Source organism: Ursus maritimus (genome assembly GCF_017311325.1).
Source record: "Ursus maritimus isolate PB19 chromosome X unlocalized genomic scaffold, ASM1731132v1 scaffold_X1, whole genome shotgun sequence".
NCBI classification, from domain to species: Eukaryota; Metazoa; Chordata; class Mammalia; order Carnivora; family Ursidae; genus Ursus; species Ursus maritimus.
The window spans coordinates 72,688,602-72,711,029 of record NW_024423319.1 but is presented as its reverse complement, the minus strand read 5'-3'; the positions used below and the strand labels follow the sequence as shown (position 1 = coordinate 72,711,029).

Genomic DNA, 22,428 nt, shown 5'->3' with positions numbered 1-22,428 from the left:
GCCACATCGATTTCTTTTTTCCAGCTCTGTGCTTTCTTACCCAATGTCCCTTTTGCCTAACAGCTCTTCCTATTTCCACTACCCAAACACCTATTTCCTTATGTCCAAAACATCTTAAAAACTCTATTCTCTTTATTTCAGTAGTTCAATTTTCTACCTCAAATACCTATCACTAAGGTGTTAAATGTAGGAAAGTACTTTAGAAACCAAGGCTTCCAAACTTGGCTGTTTGGTGTTCTTACCTCTCAGAAGGGTATGCGAGTGTGTAACACGTGTCTTGTGATGATGACAGCGTGTTCTGCTTCTACAGTGTGCTTGCTGTATTACAGCGACCTATCAATACTCTTCCGGTTCTCAGTCTCCATTTCAGTCTTTTTAATGATTGTGCCTACTCTTTTATCTCCTTACATGTAAATCCTATCTTTCTACCTCAGGTGGTGAATGATTAAGGAAAATTATAAATCTCTCCAAAGATGTGTTTGTTCCCCCAAAGTTTGAGTTAACTGCTTCTTGGAGCTTTGGTAATGCTTTGTGTCATTTTAATTTCTTTTGGTATGTACCTGTATACAAACACACACGAAAAGACCTTTCTAATTTCAAACTTATGTTTGACTGTTTTTAATTTTTGAGGAACTCCGTACTGTTTTCCAGTGGCCGTACCAATTTATGCTCCCACCAGGAGCGTCGAAGGTTTCCCTCTTTTCCATATCCTTACCAAAACTTATCTGTCTTTTTGATACTGGCCATTCTAACAGGTGTGAGGTGATACCTCATTGTGGTCTTGATTTGCATTTACCTGATGTTTAGTGATGTTCAGCATCTTTTCATGTATTTGTTGACCATGCATGTCTTCTTTGGAAAAATATCTATTCAAGTCCTTTGATCATTTTTAAATCCGATAATTTGGGGTTTTTTTTTTGAGTTGTATATGCTCCTTATTTGTTTTGTATAGTAACCCCTTATCAGATACATGGTTTGCAAATATTTTCTCCTATTCTGTAGGTTGCCTTTTCATTTTGTTTCCTTTGCTGTGCAGAAGCTTTGTGGTTTGATGTAGTCCCACTTGTTCATTTTTGCTTGTGCTTTGGGTGTCATATCCAAAAAGTCATTGTCAAAAAACTTATCCCCTGTGTTTTCTTCTAGGAGGTTTACTGGTTTCAGGTCTTAAGTGTTTAATCCATTTCTAGTTAATTTTTGTGAGTAGTGAAAGATAGTGGCCCAATTTCATTTTTTTGCATGTGAATATCCAGTTTTACCAGCAGCATTTATTGAAAAGACTATCTTTCCCCCCCATTGAATATTTTCTTGGCTCTCTTCTCAAATATTAGTTAACATGGTATATACATGGTTTATACATGGGTTTATTTCTAGGCTCTCTATTCTGTTCTTTTGGTGTATGTTGCTATTTTTGTGCGAGTAACGTGATTACTATAGCTTTGTAGTGTAGTTTGAAACCAGGAAGTGTGATATCTACAGCTTTATTTTTCTTTCTCAAGGTTGCTTTGGCTATTCAGGGTATTTTGTGTTTCCGTATGAATTTTAGGATTTTTTTTCTGTTTCTGTGAAAAATGTCTTTGGAAATTTGATAGGGATGCTTAAAGTTAAAAAAAAAAAGATATCAGGGGCGTCTGGGTGGCTCAGTCATTAAGCATCTGCTTTTGGCTCAGGTCATGATCTCAGGGTCTGAATATCAAGCCCCTCGTTGAGCTCCCTGCTCAGCGGGGTATCTGCTTCTCCCTCTCCTTCTGCCCCTCCCCCTGCTGTGCATGCTCTCTCTCTCTCTCTCTCTCTCAAATAAATAATCTTTTAGAAAAGACATCAGTTGAACTTGATTTTTCCCCTTTTTCTCTTTCTGTGAAGGAAAATGGTTTATCAAAAGGGAACTTTTACATACAGTAGTGAGATAGAGGGTGAGGTTAGGACATGATAACTCCTCATGATGTGTCTGAGAATATGTCAGTGGCAAAGATCGGAAACCAGAAGGGTTCTATAGTGGTTCTCCTATTGGTCAACTACTCTTGAAAAGAAAGGGAGTCACAGAACAAAGTATCAGAGGAGTCTTGAGTTACTTGCATGCCTTCAGTCAGATAAATATATAAAATCATTCAGGATAGATGGTATTTTAAAAAAGATTTTTAGCATTTAAAACTTTATAACCTACCTTATTTTGTTAATTCATCATTATGCTGTCAGATCCCCTTGAAAGAACAGTCATCCTAGTTTATGTGGAACCTAAAGGCCAGCTCAGGCTCCTTAAGAAAAATATTAAGATTTGTACATCGTACCTGATGTTCTAGTAGGTAATTTGGAGCAATGATATAAACAGTGGAACTATTTAAGAATTTGTCATAAGCAGCACTTTTGTTTTTAAATTGTTTTCTTAAATTACTCTCCCCGAGATACAAAATTTGCATGGTTTTGTTACAACCATTAAATCAATACAAAGATCTATACATAAAATAAAATTAGTTTCCTCCTTACCAACTGTCTTTTCTCACTTTTGCCTCCTGGGATAATCACGATTAATAAATTGGTAAATATTCTTTCACCTGATTTTCCTAAGCATCACTTTTTATATTTCTTTATCATACAGGTGTTTGTTTCGTCTAGTTCTCCCAAGAGTTTCTCAGATGCCAGAATCTGAAAACAAGTAAGTTATTTCAACAGAAATGATATATTTGCCATTAGAATAATTATAGTAACTTTCAGTATAAACCTTATGTTGAGAGATGTCCAGTATAGTAAGATCAGTATAGGCTCTGGGGCCAGTCTTCCTGGGTTTATATCCTGGCTCTGCCACCTATTGGATATGTAACCTGGGTTTTTATTTCCCCATCTGTAAAATGAGAATAGAATTCTACCTACCTTATGGGGTTGCTGTAATGACTCAATGAGTAAAATGTGAAAACACTTAGAAGAGTGCCAAATACTAAGCCCTCAATAATGTTAGCTATGATTTTACTATGATATTGCATCTGTTTCCGCCTTTCTTAACATGAGACATATATAGTTGTATCTCTTATTTTGCCACAGAAACATTTAACCTAGTTAGCTTGTTGATTGTGAATCTGTATCAGCTCAGCTGGGAGTATTCAAATATCTTTCTGCTCACAATTTCTATGGCATAAGACATCAAGAACTTAACAATTGGCGGAAGAATTAGGTCACCAATTTTTCATTCACGAAATTCACTACCTCCTAATTATTTGAAAGAAAACTCTATTCCAGGTCTTGATTAGGGATAACTTTCAGAGAAGTAATCGCTCATCTCTGTATTATCTACTTAGATAAAAACTCTGTAATAGTGTATCTCTATTTTGCTTTTGCTTTATGTATAATTTGTGCCTGGAGCAATACATTTTTTCAGCTAAATTCTTTGGGAAATATCTGTGACTGAAATAATGTTGGACTGATGACTTAACTTTTTTCATGGTACAAATTTTACCCAAGCATAAATTTTGCCTCTTCTTTAGAGGCTCTATGAATATATTAGAAGGGAATGCAAACAAACTAAAAAAAAGATACTGAGAAAATTGTAAATTTAAAAAATAACCAAATATTTGATCATATTAAGACAGTAATTTTTAGACATATAATGATAGTGTGGTTATGTTTTTTTAAAAGAATCTTTATCTTTTAGAGACACATTCTAAAATATATATGGATGAAATGATAGGATGTCTAGAATTGGTTTCAAAATAATAGGGGAGGGAAAGGAATGGTTAGAGGTATGACTGAAATAAGATTGATAATGAGTTTAATGATTATTGAAGCTGGGCAATGGGTACATGGGGATCCATTTGTCTGTTAACATAGAAACATCTTGGAAATTTTCTACAATAAAAAGATTAAAAATACAATGGTATTGTAATAGCCTTGTATGGTGACTGATGGCAGCTATGCTTGTGGTGAGTGTGGCGTAATGTATAGACTTGCCCAATCACTGTGTTGTATACCTGAAACTAGTTTTATGTTATGTGTCAACTCTACTTCAGTTTTCAAAACTTTAAAGTCATTTAAAACCTTTAAAAAGAAAAGAAAAGAAACTCAGAGACTAAACATAGCTGGTAGATTATAAGATCTCTTTGAGGGCTAGGACTGTTTGTATTTATCTTTGTATCTCTGAAACCTAGGACAGTATCTGACACATAATAGCCACTCAGTTTATTTAAATGGCTGAATATCAATCAGTTCTTTACAAGAAGATCTTTAGTACTGGTCTTAAAAAGTGCTTCATATTCCATGTAATTGTGACATATAGTCAAACCTTACTCATTAAAACCAATTTGGAAATGGGGAAAGGAAAGGAATCCTGTTTAAATTAATGATAAACTTAAATTACAGAATGGTTTAAAAATAGACCTTTATTGTTTGCAAGTAAATATAGTCATAAAGAACATCTGCTAGCAGTGTTTTCAGATAGCAGTCAGCACCTTATTTAACAAATAGATTATTTAAAAAAAAAAGCCCAATTCAGTAGAAGAGTCAGAGAATTGAGTTCTAGTTTCAGTTATTTCAGTAACTCCGGTTCACCTTAGACGACAACAACAACTTATTTTAACTTCTCTAAGCTTTATTTTTTCCATCTGTTAAATAAAAAAAGCTAGACTGGGTAATTTTTAAAGTTCCTTTCTCTTCTAAAATACCCATGTTTTTCCTTTAGCAGTATCTACCTAAGTATTATAACAACTCACGTGCTAAGATTTTTTTTTAAAGCAGTTTGTCTCTTAAATAGACTATATACGTCCCTTTCCAGGTCCTCATTCTTATTTATACCATTTATTTGCATTAATGGACCCTTACTAGGTTATTTTATAGTCACTGAATTAAATAAGTGAGGAAGTCAACTTTAGATTAGCTGAAATTCAGATCAATAAAGTTTACTTTAAGAAGTTATTCTAAGTAAACCAGACTCTAATATTTATCTCTGAGAAAGCTGCTGCTTTTCCTGAAGCATAGTCTTTATTATGTAATACTAGAGCTCCTCATGATAAGGCCAATCTCAGAGTATACTCTGCTTCCTCTTAACTTCCTTAGTTGAGCTTGCCAGTACTTCCATATTCATTCCTTTGTTCAGTAAAATGACATGTTTTCTTCTGTTAAAATTTATATACCCCTTAAAGAAATTTGACAGAGGGTCAAGAGACCTGTGTAGTAGTCCTGAAATTGTCATTAATTGCATGACATTGGACACATCATCCGCCATTTCCAGATCTGTTTCCTCATCTATAAAATGAAGGGTCTGGACTGGATAAGTGGTTTTTAAAATATATTTCAGAATCCTGGAAATTCTGTGGCACTGCCTCAGGGACTTCCAGGAAGGTGAGGCTCTAGGCCTCTACCCACTACTGGTTCAAACAGAGCAGCTAAACTTACATCTTTTCTTGTATATTAGATTTTCATCAAAGTTTATTTGAAACAAGCATTCTAATTCCCCTCTTCAAAAAAGAAAAAACTTGAAAATCACAAATATCACTGTCTGCTCTCAAATTCAGTGATCCTGTAATATAAAACCTTATAAGCCATTGAAATCCTTTGCTGAGAGTAGGAATAGAAGGGGAAGAGAGAAAAAATGTGAGAGCACTGGGGTGGGGAATGAGGAATAGTATCCTGTAGAGAGGGAAAATAGTGCTGAAATGATAGGTTGGAGCCTTGAACAATAAACTCCACAATTTTGCATTGTCTCTGTGTAGCTCTCTTGGGGTCTCATTTTGTACTTCTCTGTAGTAAAGCTTTGGAACAGTAGGAAAACATTCATTTCCTTATTTTTTAGAAAGAAAGAAATGGATAGACTTTTGACTTGCTTGAATACAGGTAAATATCATTTTGGTTATTTTCAGTCCTTCATCTTGCCTCTGTTTTCTATTAAACTCTCCCAGTACATGACTCAGACAGACTTCATGTTTGAGTTAAGCTTCATGCTTTTATTAATGTTTGCCATAGAAGTCTACTTTGGTTTCTTTATTCACAAGCAGAGAAAAGTTTGTCATCACTAACATTCATCTCCAAATGTGATTTCAGCTCTCTTTTTATTCCAATTTATTTTAAAGACATTTCCTTCCTTCCTTCTGTCCTTCTTTCTTTCTGTCTGTCCTTATTGCTACTTGATCCTAACCTAAGAATAGAACAGGTGAAAAAGGATCAAGACAAATAAAAATGCTGTGCAGCCTGTTAATTTTCATGCCCTCTGAATCAGATCAGATCGTTTACTCTGTTATTTTGAAACTTGTTTATCGAACTACCCAAGCCTATGCCATCTCCCCGTCTACTAATAATTCCTCCCTCTTCACTGCAAGCTAACCTTCTAGCCACATCGATTTCTTTTTTCCAGCTCTGTGCTTTCTTACCCAATGTCCCTTTTGCCTAACAGCTCTTCCTATTTCCACTACCCAAACACCTATTTCCTTATGTCCAAAACATCTTAAAAACTCTATTCTCTTTATTTCAGTAGTTCAATTTTCTACCTCAAATACCTATCACTAAGGTGTTAAATGTAGGAAAGTACTTTAGAAACCAAGGCTTCCAAACTTGGCTGTTTGGTGTTCTTACCTCTCAGAAGGGTATGCGAGTGTGTAACACGTGTCTTGTGATGATGACAGCGTGTTCTGCTTCTACAGTGTGCTTGCTGTATTACAGCGACCTATCAATACTCTTCCGGTTCTCAGTCTCCATTTCAGTCTTTTTAATGATTGTGCCTACTCTTTTATCTCCTTACATGTAAATCCTATCTTTCTACCTCAGGTGGTGAATGATTAAGGAAAATTATAAATCTCTCCAAAGATGTGTTTGTTCCCCCAAAGTTTGAGTTAACTGCTTCTTGGAGCTTTGGTAATGCTTTGTGTCATTTTAATTTCTTTTGGTATGTACCTGTATACAAACACACACGAAAAGACCTTTCTAATTTCAAACTTATGTTTGACTGTTTTTCAGGCTGTATTAACAATTTTGCTAGAGCGTAAAGTAAAAGACCTCACTATAAAACCTTTCTGTTCAATGCAGCACTCCTGAAACTCTCTCAGTCTTTCAATGGCGAGGACTCAACTTCAGACTCAAGGGCTAATGAAGCTCATTGGTTTCGAAAAATAGGTAAAAGGATATTCTGTGGCTCTGGGAAACTGGGGGGTGGTAGAATCAGACATATGTGGATTCAAATTCTGGCTCTTTTTTTAAAAAAGATTTTATTTATTTATTTATTTGAGAGCGAGCGAGCAGGGGGAGGAGGAGAGGGAGAGGGACAAGCAGACTCCCCACTGAGCACGGAGCCCAATGCGGGGCCCGATCTCATGACCCTGAGACCACAACCTGAGCTGAAACCAAGAGTTGGACGCCCAGCCAGCTGAGCCACCCAGGTGCCCCAAATTCTGGCTCTTTTATGTGTAGCTATGGGTACAAGGGTAACTTACTTAATCTCAATTTCATTATTTATAAAAGGGGAACAATTATACATACTTCATAGGGCTAGTAAGGGTTTTAAATAAAACCATGTATATACCTGGGTACTCAGTTAATATTAGGTTTCTTTTTCTCTAGAAATGGGTGTAAGAATAAAATGAGGACTTATAACTTGAGGTCCCCAAGGCTATGCTCTTAAATTTGATCTAAAATGCCTAACTTATCTCTAAATTTGATTCATCAAAAATAAACTACCCGTGGGGTGCCTGGCTGGCTCAGTAAGTACAACATGCAACTCTTGATCTCTGAGTCGTGAGTTTGAGCCCCATGTTGGGCATAGAGATTACATAAAAAATTTAAATGAAAAGTGAACTACATGCAACAAAATAGATGAATCTCACAAACATAATGTTGAACAAAAGAAGTCAGACATTGATTCCATTTATATGTGGTAAAAAGAAAAGCAGGCAAACTAATTTATGATATTAGAAGTGAAGATAGTGGTTTCCCTTGAAGGGAGTTGGACTTGAAGAGGGGTGGTTGGGTTGCTTCTGAGTTTCTGGTAACGATCAAGGTCTGTCTTGATCTGGATTGGTTACATCATTTTATTCACTTTGAAAATTCATCAAGCTAACCAATTATAAGTTGTGTAATTTACTTTATTAGGCTTAATTTCAGTAAAAACACTTAAAAATTGTGGAGGCAATTGCTTCTCAGCCTTTTGGCTAAGATCAAGTATAAAAATTGTGGAGGCAGTTATTACAGTGATAAGTAATCAAGAGCAATTAAGCAGCAATGTCACAAAGTGGACTGGTTCTCATGAATCTTTTTCTGCTTTATGGGGTTTACTGGGACTCTAATCTAGGAGAAAATGGAATAAACACAGCAATCTGGCTTCTCAGAAACTTATGCAACTAATTGAAAATAACATGCATTTAAACTATAGAAAGGTTTAATGACTTTGATCTTTTGGAAGTTTGAAAAGTTATTTTCCAATACTTCTTTACTGAATTTTAATTTTAATTTTCCAACATGAAAATTATGCTAAATGTTGCCAAATGGGGCCTTCCAATGTTCTATGGAAGATGTGAATCTTTACAGCAATTTTCTTCAGCCTTTGATTTTAGTGTACCCTGTTCTTTGCTGAACTTTTTTTTCTTTTAAAGTTTTTAATTAAATTCGAGTTAGCTAAGATATAGTGTAATATTAGTTTCAGGTGTAGAATTTAGTGATTCATCACTTATGTACAACAACCAGCATTCATCACAAGTGCTGTCCTTAATACCCATCACCATTTAACCTATCCCCCTGCCCACCTCACCTCCAGTAACCCTCAGTTTGTTCTCTATAGTTAGGAGTCTGTTTCTTGGTTTGCCTGTCTTTTTTCCCCCTATGTTGATCTCAAGTTTTGTTTCTTAAATTCCACATATGAGGGAAATCATATGGTATTTGTCTTTCTCTGACTTATTTCACTTAGCATAATACTCTCTAGCTCCATCCACATCATTGCAAATGGCAAGATTTCATTCTTTTTATGGCTGAGTAATAATCCATTGTGTGTGTATATACATACACACGCCATATCTTTTTTTTTTAAAGATTTTATTTATTTATTTGACAGAGAGAGACAGCCAGCGAGAGAGGGTACACGAGCAGGGGGAGTGGGAGAGGAAGAAGCAGGCTCGTAGCGGAGGAGCCTGATGTGGGGCTCGAACCCATAACGCCGGGATCACGCCCTGAGCCGGAAGGCAGACGCTTAACCACTGTGCCACCCAGGCACCCCGAGTATATCTTTATCCATTCATCAGTTGATGGACATTTGGGCTCTTTACATAATTTGGCTTTTGTAGATAAGGCTGCTATAAACACATCAGGGTGCATGTATCCCTTTGAATCAGTATTTTTGCATTCTTCAGGTAAATACCTGCTAGTGCAATTGCTGGATCGTAGGGCAGGTCTATTTTTAACTTTCTGATGAACCTATATTGGCCTGTAGTACTCTTTTTTAGTAGAGTCTTTGTCTGGTTTTGGAATCAGGGTAATGCTGGCCTTATAGAGTGAATTTGGAAATTCTCCTTCCTTTTATATTTTTTGGAACAATTTGAAAAGAATAGGTATTAGCTCTTGTTTAAATATTTGGTAGAATTTTCCTATGAAGCCATCTGGCCCAGGACTTGTGCTTGTTGGGAAATTTTTGATTACTGATGCAGTTTCTTTACTGGTTATCAGTCTGTTCAAATTTTCTATTTCTTCCTGTTTCAGTTGTAGTAATTAGTATGCTTCTAGGAATTAATCCATGTTTTTCTATGTTGTCCAGTTTGTTGGCATATAATTTCTCATAAGATTCTCTTAAAATTGTTTGTATTTCTGTGGTGTTGGTTGTTATTTGTCCTCTCATTTGTGATTTTCTTTATTTGGGTCCTTTCTCTTTTCTTTTTGATAAGTCTAGCTAGGGGTTTATCAATTTTATTATTTTTTTCCCAAGAACCAGTACCTGGTTTCACTGATCTGTCCTTTCTTTTGAAGATTTATTTATTTATTTGAGAGAGAATGCAGAGAGGAGGGGGAGAGGGAGAGAGAGAATCATAGAATGATGAAAGGCTTGATCTCAGGACCCTGAGATCATGACCTGAGCCAAAACCAAAAGTTGGAGGCCCAAATGACTGTGCCACCCAGATGCCCCTTCATTTATCTGTTCTACTGGGATTTTTAGGTTCCTTATAATTTATTTCTGCTCTAATCTTTATTATTTCCCTTCTTCTGATGGCTTTAAGCTTCATTTGTTGTTCTTTCTCTAGGTAGTGTAAGTTTAAGGTTAGGTTGTTTATCTGAGATTTTTCTTCTCGAGGTAGGCCTATGTTGCTATATACTTCCCTCTGAGGACTGCTTTTGCTGCATCCCAAAGGTTTTAGACCATTGTGTTTTCATTTTCATTTGTTTCCATGTATTGTTTTTATTTCTTCTTTGATTACCTGGTTGACTCATTCATTCTTTAGTAGCATGTTGTTTATCCTCCATGTATTTGTGGCCTTTCCTCATTTTTTCTTGTGGTTCACTTCAAGTTTCATAGTGTTGTAGTCAGAAAATATTCATGTTATGATCTCAATTTTTTTGTACTTGTTGAGGCCTGATTTGACCTAGTATGTGATCTCTTCTGGAGAATGTCCCGTGTACACTCAAAAAAAAATGTGTATTCTGCTGCTTTAGGATGAAGTGTTCTGAATATGTCTGTTAAGTCCATCTGATCTAGTGTATCATTCAAAGCCATTGTTTCCTTGTTGATTTTCTGCTTAGATGGTGTGTCCACTGCTGTAAGTGGGGTATTAAAGTCTCCTACTATTATTGTATTATTACCAATGAGTTCCTTTATATTTGTTAGTAATTGTTTTATATACTTGGTTGCCCCCATGTTGGGTGCATCAATATTTACAATTGTTAGATTTTCTTGCTGGGTTGTCTCCTTTATTATTATATAGTGCCCTTCTTTGTTGTTATAGTCTTTGTTTTAAAGTCCAGTTTGTCTGAGATAAATATTGCTATTCCATTTTTTAAAAATATCCCTTGTATGATAGATGTTTCTCCATCCCCTCACTTTCAATTTGCAGGTGTCTTTAGGTCTAAAATGAGTCTCTTGTAGGCAGCATATAGATGGGACTTGTTTTCTTATCCATCCTGAACACCCTATATCTTTTGATTGGAGCGTTTAGTCCATTTACATTCGAAGTAATTATTGATAGATACATATTTAGTGCCATTTTTTCCTTGTTTTGTCATTGTTACTGGAGATTTTCCTTGTTCCTTTCTAGCCTTTGTCATTTTTTTTTATCTTTCTTTCACACTCAAAGGGTGCCCTTTAATATTACTTGCAGGGCTGGTTTAGTGGTCACAAACTCCTTTAGTTTTTGTTTGTCTGGGAAACTTTTTATCTCTCCTTCTATTCTGAATGATAGCCTTGCTGGATACAGTGTTCTTGGCTGCAGATTTTTCCCATTCTGCATGTTGAATATATTATGGCACTCCCTTCTGGCTTGCCAAGCTTCTGTGGAGAGATTTGGAGCTAACCTTATGGGTCTTCCCTTGTAAGTTAAGAACTTCTTTTGTCTTGCTGTTTTTAGAATTTTTTTCTTTATCACCATATTTTACAGATTTAATTACAATATGTCTTGGTGTTGTTTGCTTTTGTTGATGTTGATGGAAGTTCTCTGTGTCTCCTGGATTTGTATGTCTGTTTCTTTCCCCAAATTAGGGAGGTTCTCAATTACTATTTCCCCAAATAAACATTCTGCTCCCTTTTCCCTCTTTTCTTCTTCTGGGACTCTTATGATATGAATGGTATTACGTTTGATGGAATCACTGAGTTCCCTAAGTCTGTTCTCGTGATCCATAGCTACTCTTTCTGACTTTTGTGCAGCTTCATTATGTTCTATTATTCTATCTTCATTATCACTTATTTGTTCCTTTGCTTCTTCCCTCCTTGTGGTCATTACATTCAGTTGGTTTTGAATCTTAGTTATTGCATTTTTCATTTCTAATTGTTTTTTAACTCTTTTATCTCTGTGATAAGGGTCTCCCTGAAGCCTTCCATACTCTTCTCAAGCCCATTGTGTATACTTATGATTGTTGCTTTAAATTCTCCATCAGGCATGTAACTTATATCTGTCTTGATTACATCTCTGGCCATGACCTTTTCTTGTTCTTTCTTTTGAGATGAATTCTTCCGTCTTGGCATTTTGTCTATGTCTCTGCCTTCTGTGTGTGCCTGTTACATTTCCTGCTCCTGAGAGTAATGGCTCTATGAAGAAGAGGTCACATAGTGTTCAGGGTCTGGGCACTTCAGGGAGTGTCTCTTCTGTGTGCTGCGTGCACTCTGCTGGTATGTTTTGGCTGCTTTATTCCTTAGGTCATTTGTCTGCAGAGACATTCCTTGCCTGCAGTGGGCAGTGTTTGGACCTTAGCCAGAGTGTAGGGAGTTTTAAATAGGCAGGCTCTGATCTGCTTGGTTTTTTTTTTTTTTTTTAAGATTTTATTTATTTATTCGACAGAGATAGAGACAGCCAACAGAGAGAGGGAACACAAGCAGGGGGAGTGGGAGAGGAAGAAGCAGGCTCCCAGCAGAGCAGAGAGCCTGATATGGGGCTCGGTCCCAGAATGCCAGGATCACGCCCTGAGCCAAAGGCAGATGCTTAACGACTGAGCCACCCAGGCACCCCTGATCTGCTTGTTAAATGAGACCTGATGCTACTTCCAATAGAACTGAAGAAACCTTGCAAAACTTTTTGGTCGGTAGTTGAGGTTCATGCAGAGGTTTCTGCTGACCTTCTGGGGAAGGGGCCTGCTGCACTGGGACTGAGGCACACATGCCAGAGTAGGGCAGTACCAGCAGAGTGCAGTGGGGCAAGACCTAGTGTTAGCAGATTAGGAAGCCAGTTTTGATGCTGTTCTATTTACTGAAGTTCATTTATGCTGAGGGGCAGGGGAGGGAAATGGCACCAGCCAGCTCCATTTTCCCTGGAGTGCAGTCTCCATGCTTGCTGTTCTGAGGGAATCACTCCAAGAAGAGCAAATAATTTCCCTTTGTACATACCAGGCATTTTTCTGATTGCTCTTTTCATACTGTCTGTCTCCAGGTTGCTTGCCTGCCTGAAGCAGTGCAGTGCACTTCAGGCTCTATCCTAGCCAAATCTGCTGACTATTAAAACTCCAAACTTTAGCGACCTGGTGTGGCAGGGACTGCTCTTGTCTTCTGGGGGAGGGTCTTGCTGTGCTGGGGCTCATGCAGGTTTGACCCAGAAGGGCAGCTGCTCCAGAGTGCAGAGATGTGGGATTTGGAGCAGAGCAGGCCAAACAGCCAGCATTCTGGTTAGCCGCCCTCAGCAGGTATCTCTGTGCCTATGCTGAGGGGCAAGGGGAAGGAAATGGCGCCGCTGGCTCGCTCTTTTGTCCCTGGAGAGGCAGCTCTTAGAATGACACCTCTCACAGATGTGCTCCAAGAAGAGTGAACAGTCTCTCCCTGTGCGCCAAAGGCAATCTTCAGATCACCCTGTCTGCCCCCGGGGTTTCTTGCCTGCTTTCTCTCCAGGAGTAGAGCAGTGCCCTCATGGCTCTATCCCAGCCATGCCCATGGACCTCTAAAACTCCAGTCTTTGAGCCCCGCTGGTGGCAAAAACTCACAGAAATCAGCCCCTCTCATTTTCCCAGCCAGTGGCCTTGGGGAAGTTTTCTCCTTGTGCCTATCCCTGTGTGCTCCACCATCTCTCGCCTTTCTCCACAACCAGGGCCCCCTGCCTTCCACAGCACCCATGATCCATTTCTCCATAAAACCACATCTCTGCACTTCCTGCCTTCCTCACTGTGGACTCTTCTCTCCCTCTGGTTGTGCAGTTTGTTTTGCCCGTGCTCAGGTCTATTTCTTGGGTATTCAGAATCATTTGATAGTTATTTAGCTGTGCTCAAGCTGCCATCTTAGCTCCCCACCTCTTTGCTGAATTTTAACATACTTTTATGAATTCCAGTGGTAAGCTCCTTGGTGATCCTTATTTTTTAGATGGATTTATTCCAATTAAGAATGTATTATATATCCCCAGTTTTTATAAAAAAAAAATCAGCACTACCTCCGTTAGTTATTGGCAAGATTTGTAGGTTGGAAGTGATAAAAGTCTCTAAATTTACCTGGAAAAAATTCTCTAAAAATCTAAAGTTAGCTTTTTAAACCTGAGAAACCCCTCATTGGTATATTAATATTAAAAATGCAGGTAATGAAGATTTTAATGGTATAGATTAAACAGATTTTCATAATTATATTATTTCATATTAACTTTCAGCTTGGAACTTGGCTGTGCAATGTGGCAAAGACCCAGTGACAATGAGAGAGTTTTTCATTCTTTCTTATAAGGTAAGGCTCTTCTAGTAAGTATCTCACGAATGGACCACAACAAAGATATGAACCATTGTGGCTATTTTCAAGGACCAAATATAAAGTGGTATTGGCTTTTAATCTAGAAACTTTTAGAATACATGACTAAACAGGAATGACCTAGGAGCATATGTCCCCTGTAGGAGACAATGTACAAATATGAGGCAGTTCTCCCCATACCAAAATATTACAAACAACCATCAGGAAACCTAAAGTTTTGGGGCACCTGGGTGGCTCAGTCGTTAAGCGTCTGCCTTCGGCTCAGGGCGTGATCCCAGGGTCCTGGGATCTAGCCCCACATCAGGCTCCTCTGTTGGGAGCCTGCTTCTTCCTCTCCCACTCCCCCTGCTTCTGTTCCCTCTCTCGCTGGCTGTCTCTCTCTCTCTCTATCTCTGTCAAATAAATAAATAAAATCTTAAAAAAAAAGGAAACCTTAAGTTTTACCATAAGAGACTTATTTCTTTGCTTTTGGAGGAATTCAGTCTCCCAGAGTCCTGTATGAAAATATAACTCTCTTTAGGAGAGGAATTGTCAACTAATAAAACATTAGGAAGGGTTATAAATCTATAGGAGTATAGAATGGGTATCTGGAGAAATGAGAAGGTGAAAAAGAATGCTAAGAATCTTGGGCCTACTTTATGATTTTTCCTAGAGCAGGTTCTGTGTATAAGGATTTGTAAGCTTATTTTGCAATTATAAGCATTTTTAAATAGTCATTAGTCTCCAAGGTAGAGATTAAATTCCAGAAAGGAAGCAATATTGATGAGAGAATAAAAGGAAAGGGGCTAAGAATGTCTGTCTTACACATTCAGGAGTACACTGTCTGATATGTTGAGATAGAGTAAATGTTAAGAGTTTTAGAACTGGAAAGAACTATAGAGATAATCTAGCATAACTCCCTCATTTTATATACTAGTAACCTGAGACCTAACGAGATAGGGTGTTTTGAAATGCTGTTAATTCAGTGGCAGTGATGGTTATGATCACTGAACATTTGGGGAGATTAAGAAATAGTCTTTGAAAGTTTAGGTATAATTGCCATTTAAATTAGGTGAAATACGTTAGTTTTAGTTTGAACATTTGTGATAGCACTAGTAGGGTTCTGTGTAAGAATCCCAAGTGGCCTAGAGGTTTATTGTAGTATAAAGCTGGGAGTTTTTTCTAAAGTTAGAGGACAAGGTTTAATGATGAGGTTATGCCTAATAATGCCTGTCAAGATTTGACATTGTCTCTTTCAACCATGACAATATATGTGCTAATTTCAGCTCTATTCAATACAAAGGGGAAATCTATTTGCCAGGAGAAAAATCACTTAGAAATTACAACATAAAGTGAGAAATAAATCACTAGATAGAAATACAGGGCCGAACGACAGTACCTATCACTGGGAAGATAGGAAAATTGCAAAGAAATGAAGCTTTTAATCTCTAGAAAGGTCCTTAAAGACAATGGAAAGTAATATAAAATTAAAACCGTTAATCAGTGTTATAGTCTATATCGTTTTTTAGGTGAGATGTGTTTTTCCAGCTGAATTTTTTCATTCAGACAGGATGTTGCTGATTTTCATTCTGATTGTTTCTGTTCACCTGGCAGAATTCTCAGTATTCATTGATGTTCTGGTTATTTCTTATCAGCTGTCCCAGTTTTGTCCTTCTGATCAAGTAATTCTGATTGCACAGAAAACATGTTTACTTATGGCAGCTGCAGTTGATCTAGAGCAAGGAAGAAAAGCTTCAACAGCGTTTGAACAGGTAATGTGCAAACTTCAAAGAAAACACAAGAAAGAGTTTAGTGTGCTATTTGGTGTGTTTGCCTTCCCTGATGCAGTTCTTTCTGATTTCTCTTTAAAGAACCCTTTCATCCTTTCCAGGGGCATCTTGATTTCAAAGGTTTGTAATGGTTCATTCCTTCCTAAGGAAAGGTCACATTTGGCTTAGCCTCTTCTTTTAAAAAGATTGAATATCTCTTCTTTTAAAATGCCTCTTCCCATGGACCACTCTTTCCGAATCTGTTTTTAGATATTCTTCATCATCTCCCTGCAATCATACGTGGCCCATAAGAAACAGTTTTCTCTATTTTTGTTTCCTTTTACACATTCTCTAAGGAAGAATTCATCTACCTCCACAGCTTCGATAGTCATCTGATTATTTACTTGGATTGTTTTTCTTCAGTCTAATTGCATTTGCTTTTGACCCACACCCTTAAATATTTTATCAGTAACTCAGTTTTAACAACAAAAAGACAGAATTCCTACATTTGCCAGAATTCCACTCTTAGCTTTGTAAACCTTACCCCTTTTAGAAGATGCCAGCATCAACATCTCAGTCTCCCATAGACCAGAATATTGGTTTGTCTTCAGTTTTTTACCATCTTTCTTCCAAGCTAAGAAAATTGTCTCCAAGTTGGACCACTAGCGTTTTTGGTATGATTTTAAAATCTAGATCTCTCTGCTTTTTCTCTCTTACTAGACAAAGAAAACTTCCCAATTTCCCATACTTGTAGCTTTTCTTTCCAAATGGTATAAAATCCTTCTTGCTGTTTATTTTCTTCCTCTGTTAATTGCTTCTTTCATATGATTCTTCAGATCTGGAACAAACTGTCACCAGATCTCTGCCAACATATTTCCCTTCCTTTCTGTTCCATGTTGACTTGAACTCAAAAAACATTTGAGTATTAAGTACTCTGCTAGGTACTGGAGATAAAGAAGACAAAATCCTTAACCTTGAGGAGTAAAGGGACCTCTTTCTAGAAACCTTTCCATTTAAAAAGAATATGAGAAAAGAATCTATGTGCCCCAGAGCAAAACCAAAAACAATCATTTTGCTTCTTAAAAAGCAGGGGTAAATGCAATTTTATTCTCAGTAGGGCTTTTTGCTTTACTTAAAAAGAGTAATAACATTTAGTTTTTGCATAGTGCTTTTAACCTTTTAAAAGTTTTTCCTTTAGGGGCACCTGGGTGACTCAGTCCATTGAGCATCCAACACTTGATTTCAGCTCAGGCCTTGATCTCAGAGTTGTGATATTGAGCCCTACCCCACATTGGGCTCCGTGCTCAGCAGGGGCGGGGCGGGGGGGGGGCTCTGCCTGAGATTCTCTCCCACTCCTTCTCCTTGTCCCTCTGCTCTTCCCCCAACTTGTACACACACTGTCTCTCTAAAATAAAGAAACAAATCTTTTTTTAAAACAAAATTTCCCTTAAATTGGTAGTCCTGACTTTATTAAATTTTGTATATCAATGAATAGAGATCAAATTGATGTGAGGGAAATTTCACAAACTCTTAAGTACAGCCCTTAATTGTTTTGTTTGTTTCCAGCAACTGTTCTTTTTTTGTGTGTTCTTTCTCTTGCAAATGTTAATGGTTTCTAAGAACTCTAACCTATTAACCCTGCTATAATCTTCTTTGCTTTTGAAAGAATATCTATTTAGGTAATTGAAGATGCATTTCTGCCTTTCACCGTCTAAGTCTTCTGGTCCCTGTAAATTAGACCATGGTGTTCTGTCTAATGAAGACTTGTTGAATTCTGTTCTGTTTATCTGCTCCTTGTTCTCTAAATGCTCATCAATTTGAGTATTTCCAAATAAGTAGATGATGAAGGAATATAGATGGAACGTATAGTTTTATCAGCATTGTCTCTACTCTCCTGAATGAGCTGGGGGGGAAGTGAGGGATGCTTAAAAAAATATAGCAGTTGTGATATACCATTGTATATATATACCACATCTTATCCAAGTGCCGGTGGACACTTGAGTTGCTTCTATATCAGGGTATATGCTGCAATAAACATAAGGATGCATATATCGTTTTGAATTAGTGTTTCTGTTTTCTTTGGTAAATACCCAGTAGTAGAATTACTGGATCATATGGTATTTATTTAATTTTTTTCAACTCCTTACACGTGTGAACAAGCTTATTTATTTCAGGTGAAAATGAAATCTGTACTTAAGTTCAACCAAAAAGTGAGGACATATTGAAGCATACTATAACTAATGCATGTTGTGTAAGAATCTTACATTGATATGTTTTCAATTTTCCCTTCCATCTTTTGTACTGTTGTTGCTATCTGTACATTTTACTTTTACATATGTTATATAAACTCTCAGTATCATTGTTCTTATTTTTGATTAGGCCATCAATTTATTTTAAGAGCTATTAAGTAGAAGTAAAATGTTCTTTTTATTTATATACATTTTAAGGGCTTCCTTGAATCTTCATTTCTTTGTTGAGATCCAAATTACTGTTTGATATCCTATTTCTTTGGCCTCAAGAATTTTAACATTTTTTTGTAGTGTTGATCTATTGAATTTCCCCAATCTTTTTCTGAAAAAGCATTTTTCCTTTATTTTTCAGACATAGTTTTGCTGTGTGTAGAATTTAGAGCCATCAGTTCTTTTTAATTTTAGCACTTGAAAGATGTCACTCCGCTGTTGTTGGGCTTGCACAATTGCCGAGGAGTCTGTTAGCCTCATCTTTGTTCTATATACAGATATCTTATTTTTTCCCATTGACTGTCTATAAGATTTTCTGTTTTATCTTTGTTTTGTACCAGTTTGAATATAGTATATCTAGGTTAAATTTTTAAAAAAAAAAATCCTTGCCATTCTCTGAGGGTTTTACAACTATGGTTTGATGTGTTTCATTAATTTTGAAAAATTATCTACCACTATCTCTTCAAACATTTTTTCTGTCCCATTTATCTCTCTTTTCCTCCTAGTATTCAAATTACATATATAATAGACTATATGATAGTGTCCCACAGGTCTTGTGTGTTGTGTTGTTTCTTTCCTTCTCATTTTTTTCAATGTAAATATTATATATTTAATATGCAAATATTAAAAAACATAGTGCTGCACAAGCAAGGCGCCAGGGGCGCCTGAGTGGCTTAGTCATTAAGTGTCTGCCTTTGGCTCAGGGCGTGATCCCGGCATTCTGGGATTGAGACCCACATCAGGCTCCTACGCTGGGGGCCTGCTTCTTCCTCTCCCACTCCCCCTGCCTGTGTTCCCTCTCTCGCTGGCTGTCTCTCTCTCTCTGTCAAATAAATAAATAAAATCTTAAAAAAAAAAGCAAGGCGCCAAATAAGAAATCAAACAGCAAATCTAAAATATGTCTCAGAACAAATAAAGAAGAAAACACAATATTCCAAAACCTATAGGATACAGCAAAAGTGGATTTTAGAGAGAAATTTATGCTATAAATGCTTGTATTAAGAAAAATGTTCAAATAAACAACTTAATATTGTACCACAAGTAACTAGAAAAAGAAGAAACTTAGCTGAAGTTTAGGAGAGGAAGGACATAACAAAGAAAAATCAGAAATTAATAAAATGGAGACCAGAATAAATAATAACATAACATTGAAAGTATTGACCAGGTTTTCCAAAAACATAAACAAAATTGGCAATGCTTTAACTACATTAAGAAAAAAAAGAGAGAAGACTCAAAAACCAAAATGAGAAATGGAAGAGACAACAGAAATACATAGTGTGGTAACAGATTACTATAAACAATTATATACTAACAAATCAGATAACTTAGAAAAATAAAATCAGATCATTCCTAAAAACACACAAATTACCAAGATTGAATCATGAATCTTGAATCGAAGAAACAGGAAATCTTAGACCAGTAACAAGAGTGAATGTTGAATTAAAAATAAAAAATCTCACAACACAGAAAAGCCCAAGACTACATGGTTTCCTTGGTGAAACTCTACCAAATATTAAAAAAATAATTAATGACAATCTTTATCAAAATTTTACAAATAATGGAAGAGAGGGAACACATTCAAAATCATTCTGTGAGGCCAGTATTACTTTGATACCAAAGTAGGGTAAAAACAATACAAGAACAAAAAAGTCCAGTTTGTACAATATAAGTGTTACTACTCTGGCTTTCTTTTGACATCCATTTGCATGATAAATGTTTCTCCACCCTCTCACTTTCAATCTGCAGGTGTCTTTAGGTCTAAAATGAGTCTCTTATTGGCAGTATATAAATGGGTCTTGTTTTTTAATCCATTCGGACACACTGTGTCTTTTGATTAGAGCATTTAGCCCATTCATATTCAAAGTAATTCTTGAGAGAGATGTATTTAGTGCTGTTTTATAATTTGTTTTGTCATCGCTCCTGGAAATTTTCTCTGATTCTTTCTTGTCATTGTCACCTGTAGTCTGTCCTTTGCACTGAAAGGTCCACTTTAATATTTCTTACAGGGCTGATTTAAGTGGTCACAAACTACTTTAGTTATTGTTTGTCTGGGAAACTCTGTCTCCTATTCTGAATGATAGCCTTGCTGGATGCAGTATTCTTGGCTGCGGATGTTTCCCATTCAGCATGTTGAATATACCATGACACTTTGTTCTGGCTTGCCAAGTTTCTGTTGAGAAATCTCTAGCTAGCCTTATGGGTTTTCCCTTTTAAATTAAGGGCTTCTTTTGTCTTGCTGCTTTTAAGATCACTATATTTTTCCAGTTTAATTACAGTATGTCTTGGTGTTGGTCTGCTTTTGTTGATTTTGATGGGAACCCTCTGTGCCTTCTGGATCTCAATGTCTCTTTCCTTCCCCAGATTAGGGAAGTTTTCTGCTATTATTTCTTGAAATAAATTTTCTGCCCACTTTTCTCTTTCCTCTGGGACTCCTATATATGAATGTTACTACACTTATGGAGTCACTGAGTTCACTAAGTCTATTCTCATGTTGCGTAATTCTTCTTCATCTCTTTTATTTGGCTTCATTATTTTCCATTATTTTTATTTATTTATTTATTTGTTTGTTTTTATTTTCTCAAGCCCAGTGAGTATCCTTATGATTATTGCTTTAAATTCCCTATCAGGGGCATCTAGGTGGCTCAGTCAGTTAAGCAACTGACTCTTGATTTCGGCTCAGGTCATGATCTCTGGGTCGTGAGATTGAGTCTCGTGTCAGGCTCTGTGCTTAGCCGGGAGTCTGCCTGAGATTCTCTTTCTCCCTCTCCCTCTGCCTCGCCCACCCCACTGTCTTTCTCTCTCTCTCCCTCTCTGTAAAATGAATGAATGAATGAATAAATAAATAAGTAATTTATCAGGAATTTTACTTATATCTGTTTCACTTAGATCTATGACCATGGCCTTATCTTGTTCTTTCATTTGGGTAAATTCCTACATCTTGGAATTTTGTCTAAGTCTCTGCTTTCTTCTCTGTGTTAGAAGAGCCAGTTATGTCTCCTGCTCCTGAAAGTAATGTCCTTATGAATAAGAGCTTATGTCATGCCTGCTCTGTCCTTCAGGCCAGTCATCTGCAGAGGATCTCCTTGCCTGTTGTGGGCAGTGTTTGGTCCCTGGCCTGCATGTGGCAAGTTTTAACTAGGTGTGCTGCAGTTTGCTTGTGAAATGAGGCCTGACACCCAACTCCACCAGGACAGAGGCCCTGCAGAACTCTCTTGGTTGGGAGACCTGGTATGGGCAGGGGTTTGTGCTGGTCTTCTGGGGGAGGGGCTCGCCATGCTGGGACTGAGGTAGGCTTGACTGAGAAGGGCAGCCAGAGCACAGGGGCGTGGGGTTTTGTGTAAGCAAGTGAGGCAGCCAGTGTCTGTGCTGAGCTGCTTCCCTCAGGTGGTTCTGTGTTTATGCTGAGGAACTGGGGGAGGAAATGGCACCAGCCACCTCTTTTCTTCTCCAAGAGGCCTGAAGGAATAATCTCCCACTGTGTGCCCCAGACATTCTTCAGATCTCTGTTTCCATGCTGTCTTACCCCAGGTTGTTTGCCTGCCTTATTTCCAGGAGCAGCACAGTGCCCTCAAGTTTCTATCCCAGCTACCCCTGTAGACCTTTAAAACTCCAGGCTATAAGCCCCGCTGGTTGTAAGAACTCCCAAAATTCAGCTCCTCTCATTTTCCAAGCCAGTGGCTTTTGGGGAAATGTTCTCCTTGTCCATTCCCCTATATGCTCCTCTGTCTCTGTGTCTGTCTCTGTCTCTCTCTCTCGCCCTTCTCCATGACCACAGTTCCCTTTCTTCCACAGTACTTGTGGTCTGTTTCTCCCTTAAACCACGTCTCCACACCTCCTACCTTCTTTGATATGGCCCCTTCTGTCCCTTTAGTTGTGGAGTTTGTTCTGTCAGTCTTCAGGTTGATTTCTGGGGTAT

The 22,428-nt window shown here is 37.4% G+C and overlaps 1 protein-coding gene across 1 annotated transcript in view; it reads left to right on the top strand.

The window, feature by feature from the left end:
• TEX11 (testis expressed 11) overlaps window positions 1-22,428 on the top strand; it is a 265,144-nt gene that overhangs the window by 176,807 nt on the left and 65,909 nt on the right. The window contains exons 18-22 of the mRNA XM_008712288.2: window positions 2,594-2,650; window positions 5,774-5,814; window positions 7,000-7,086; window positions 14,214-14,284; window positions 15,940-16,056. Coding sequence (XP_008710510.2) covers window positions 2,594-2,650; window positions 5,774-5,814; window positions 7,000-7,086; window positions 14,214-14,284; window positions 15,940-16,056 — 373 coding nt within the window. The remainder of the gene's footprint in view (window positions 1-2,593; window positions 2,651-5,773; window positions 5,815-6,999; window positions 7,087-14,213; window positions 14,285-15,939; window positions 16,057-22,428) is intronic.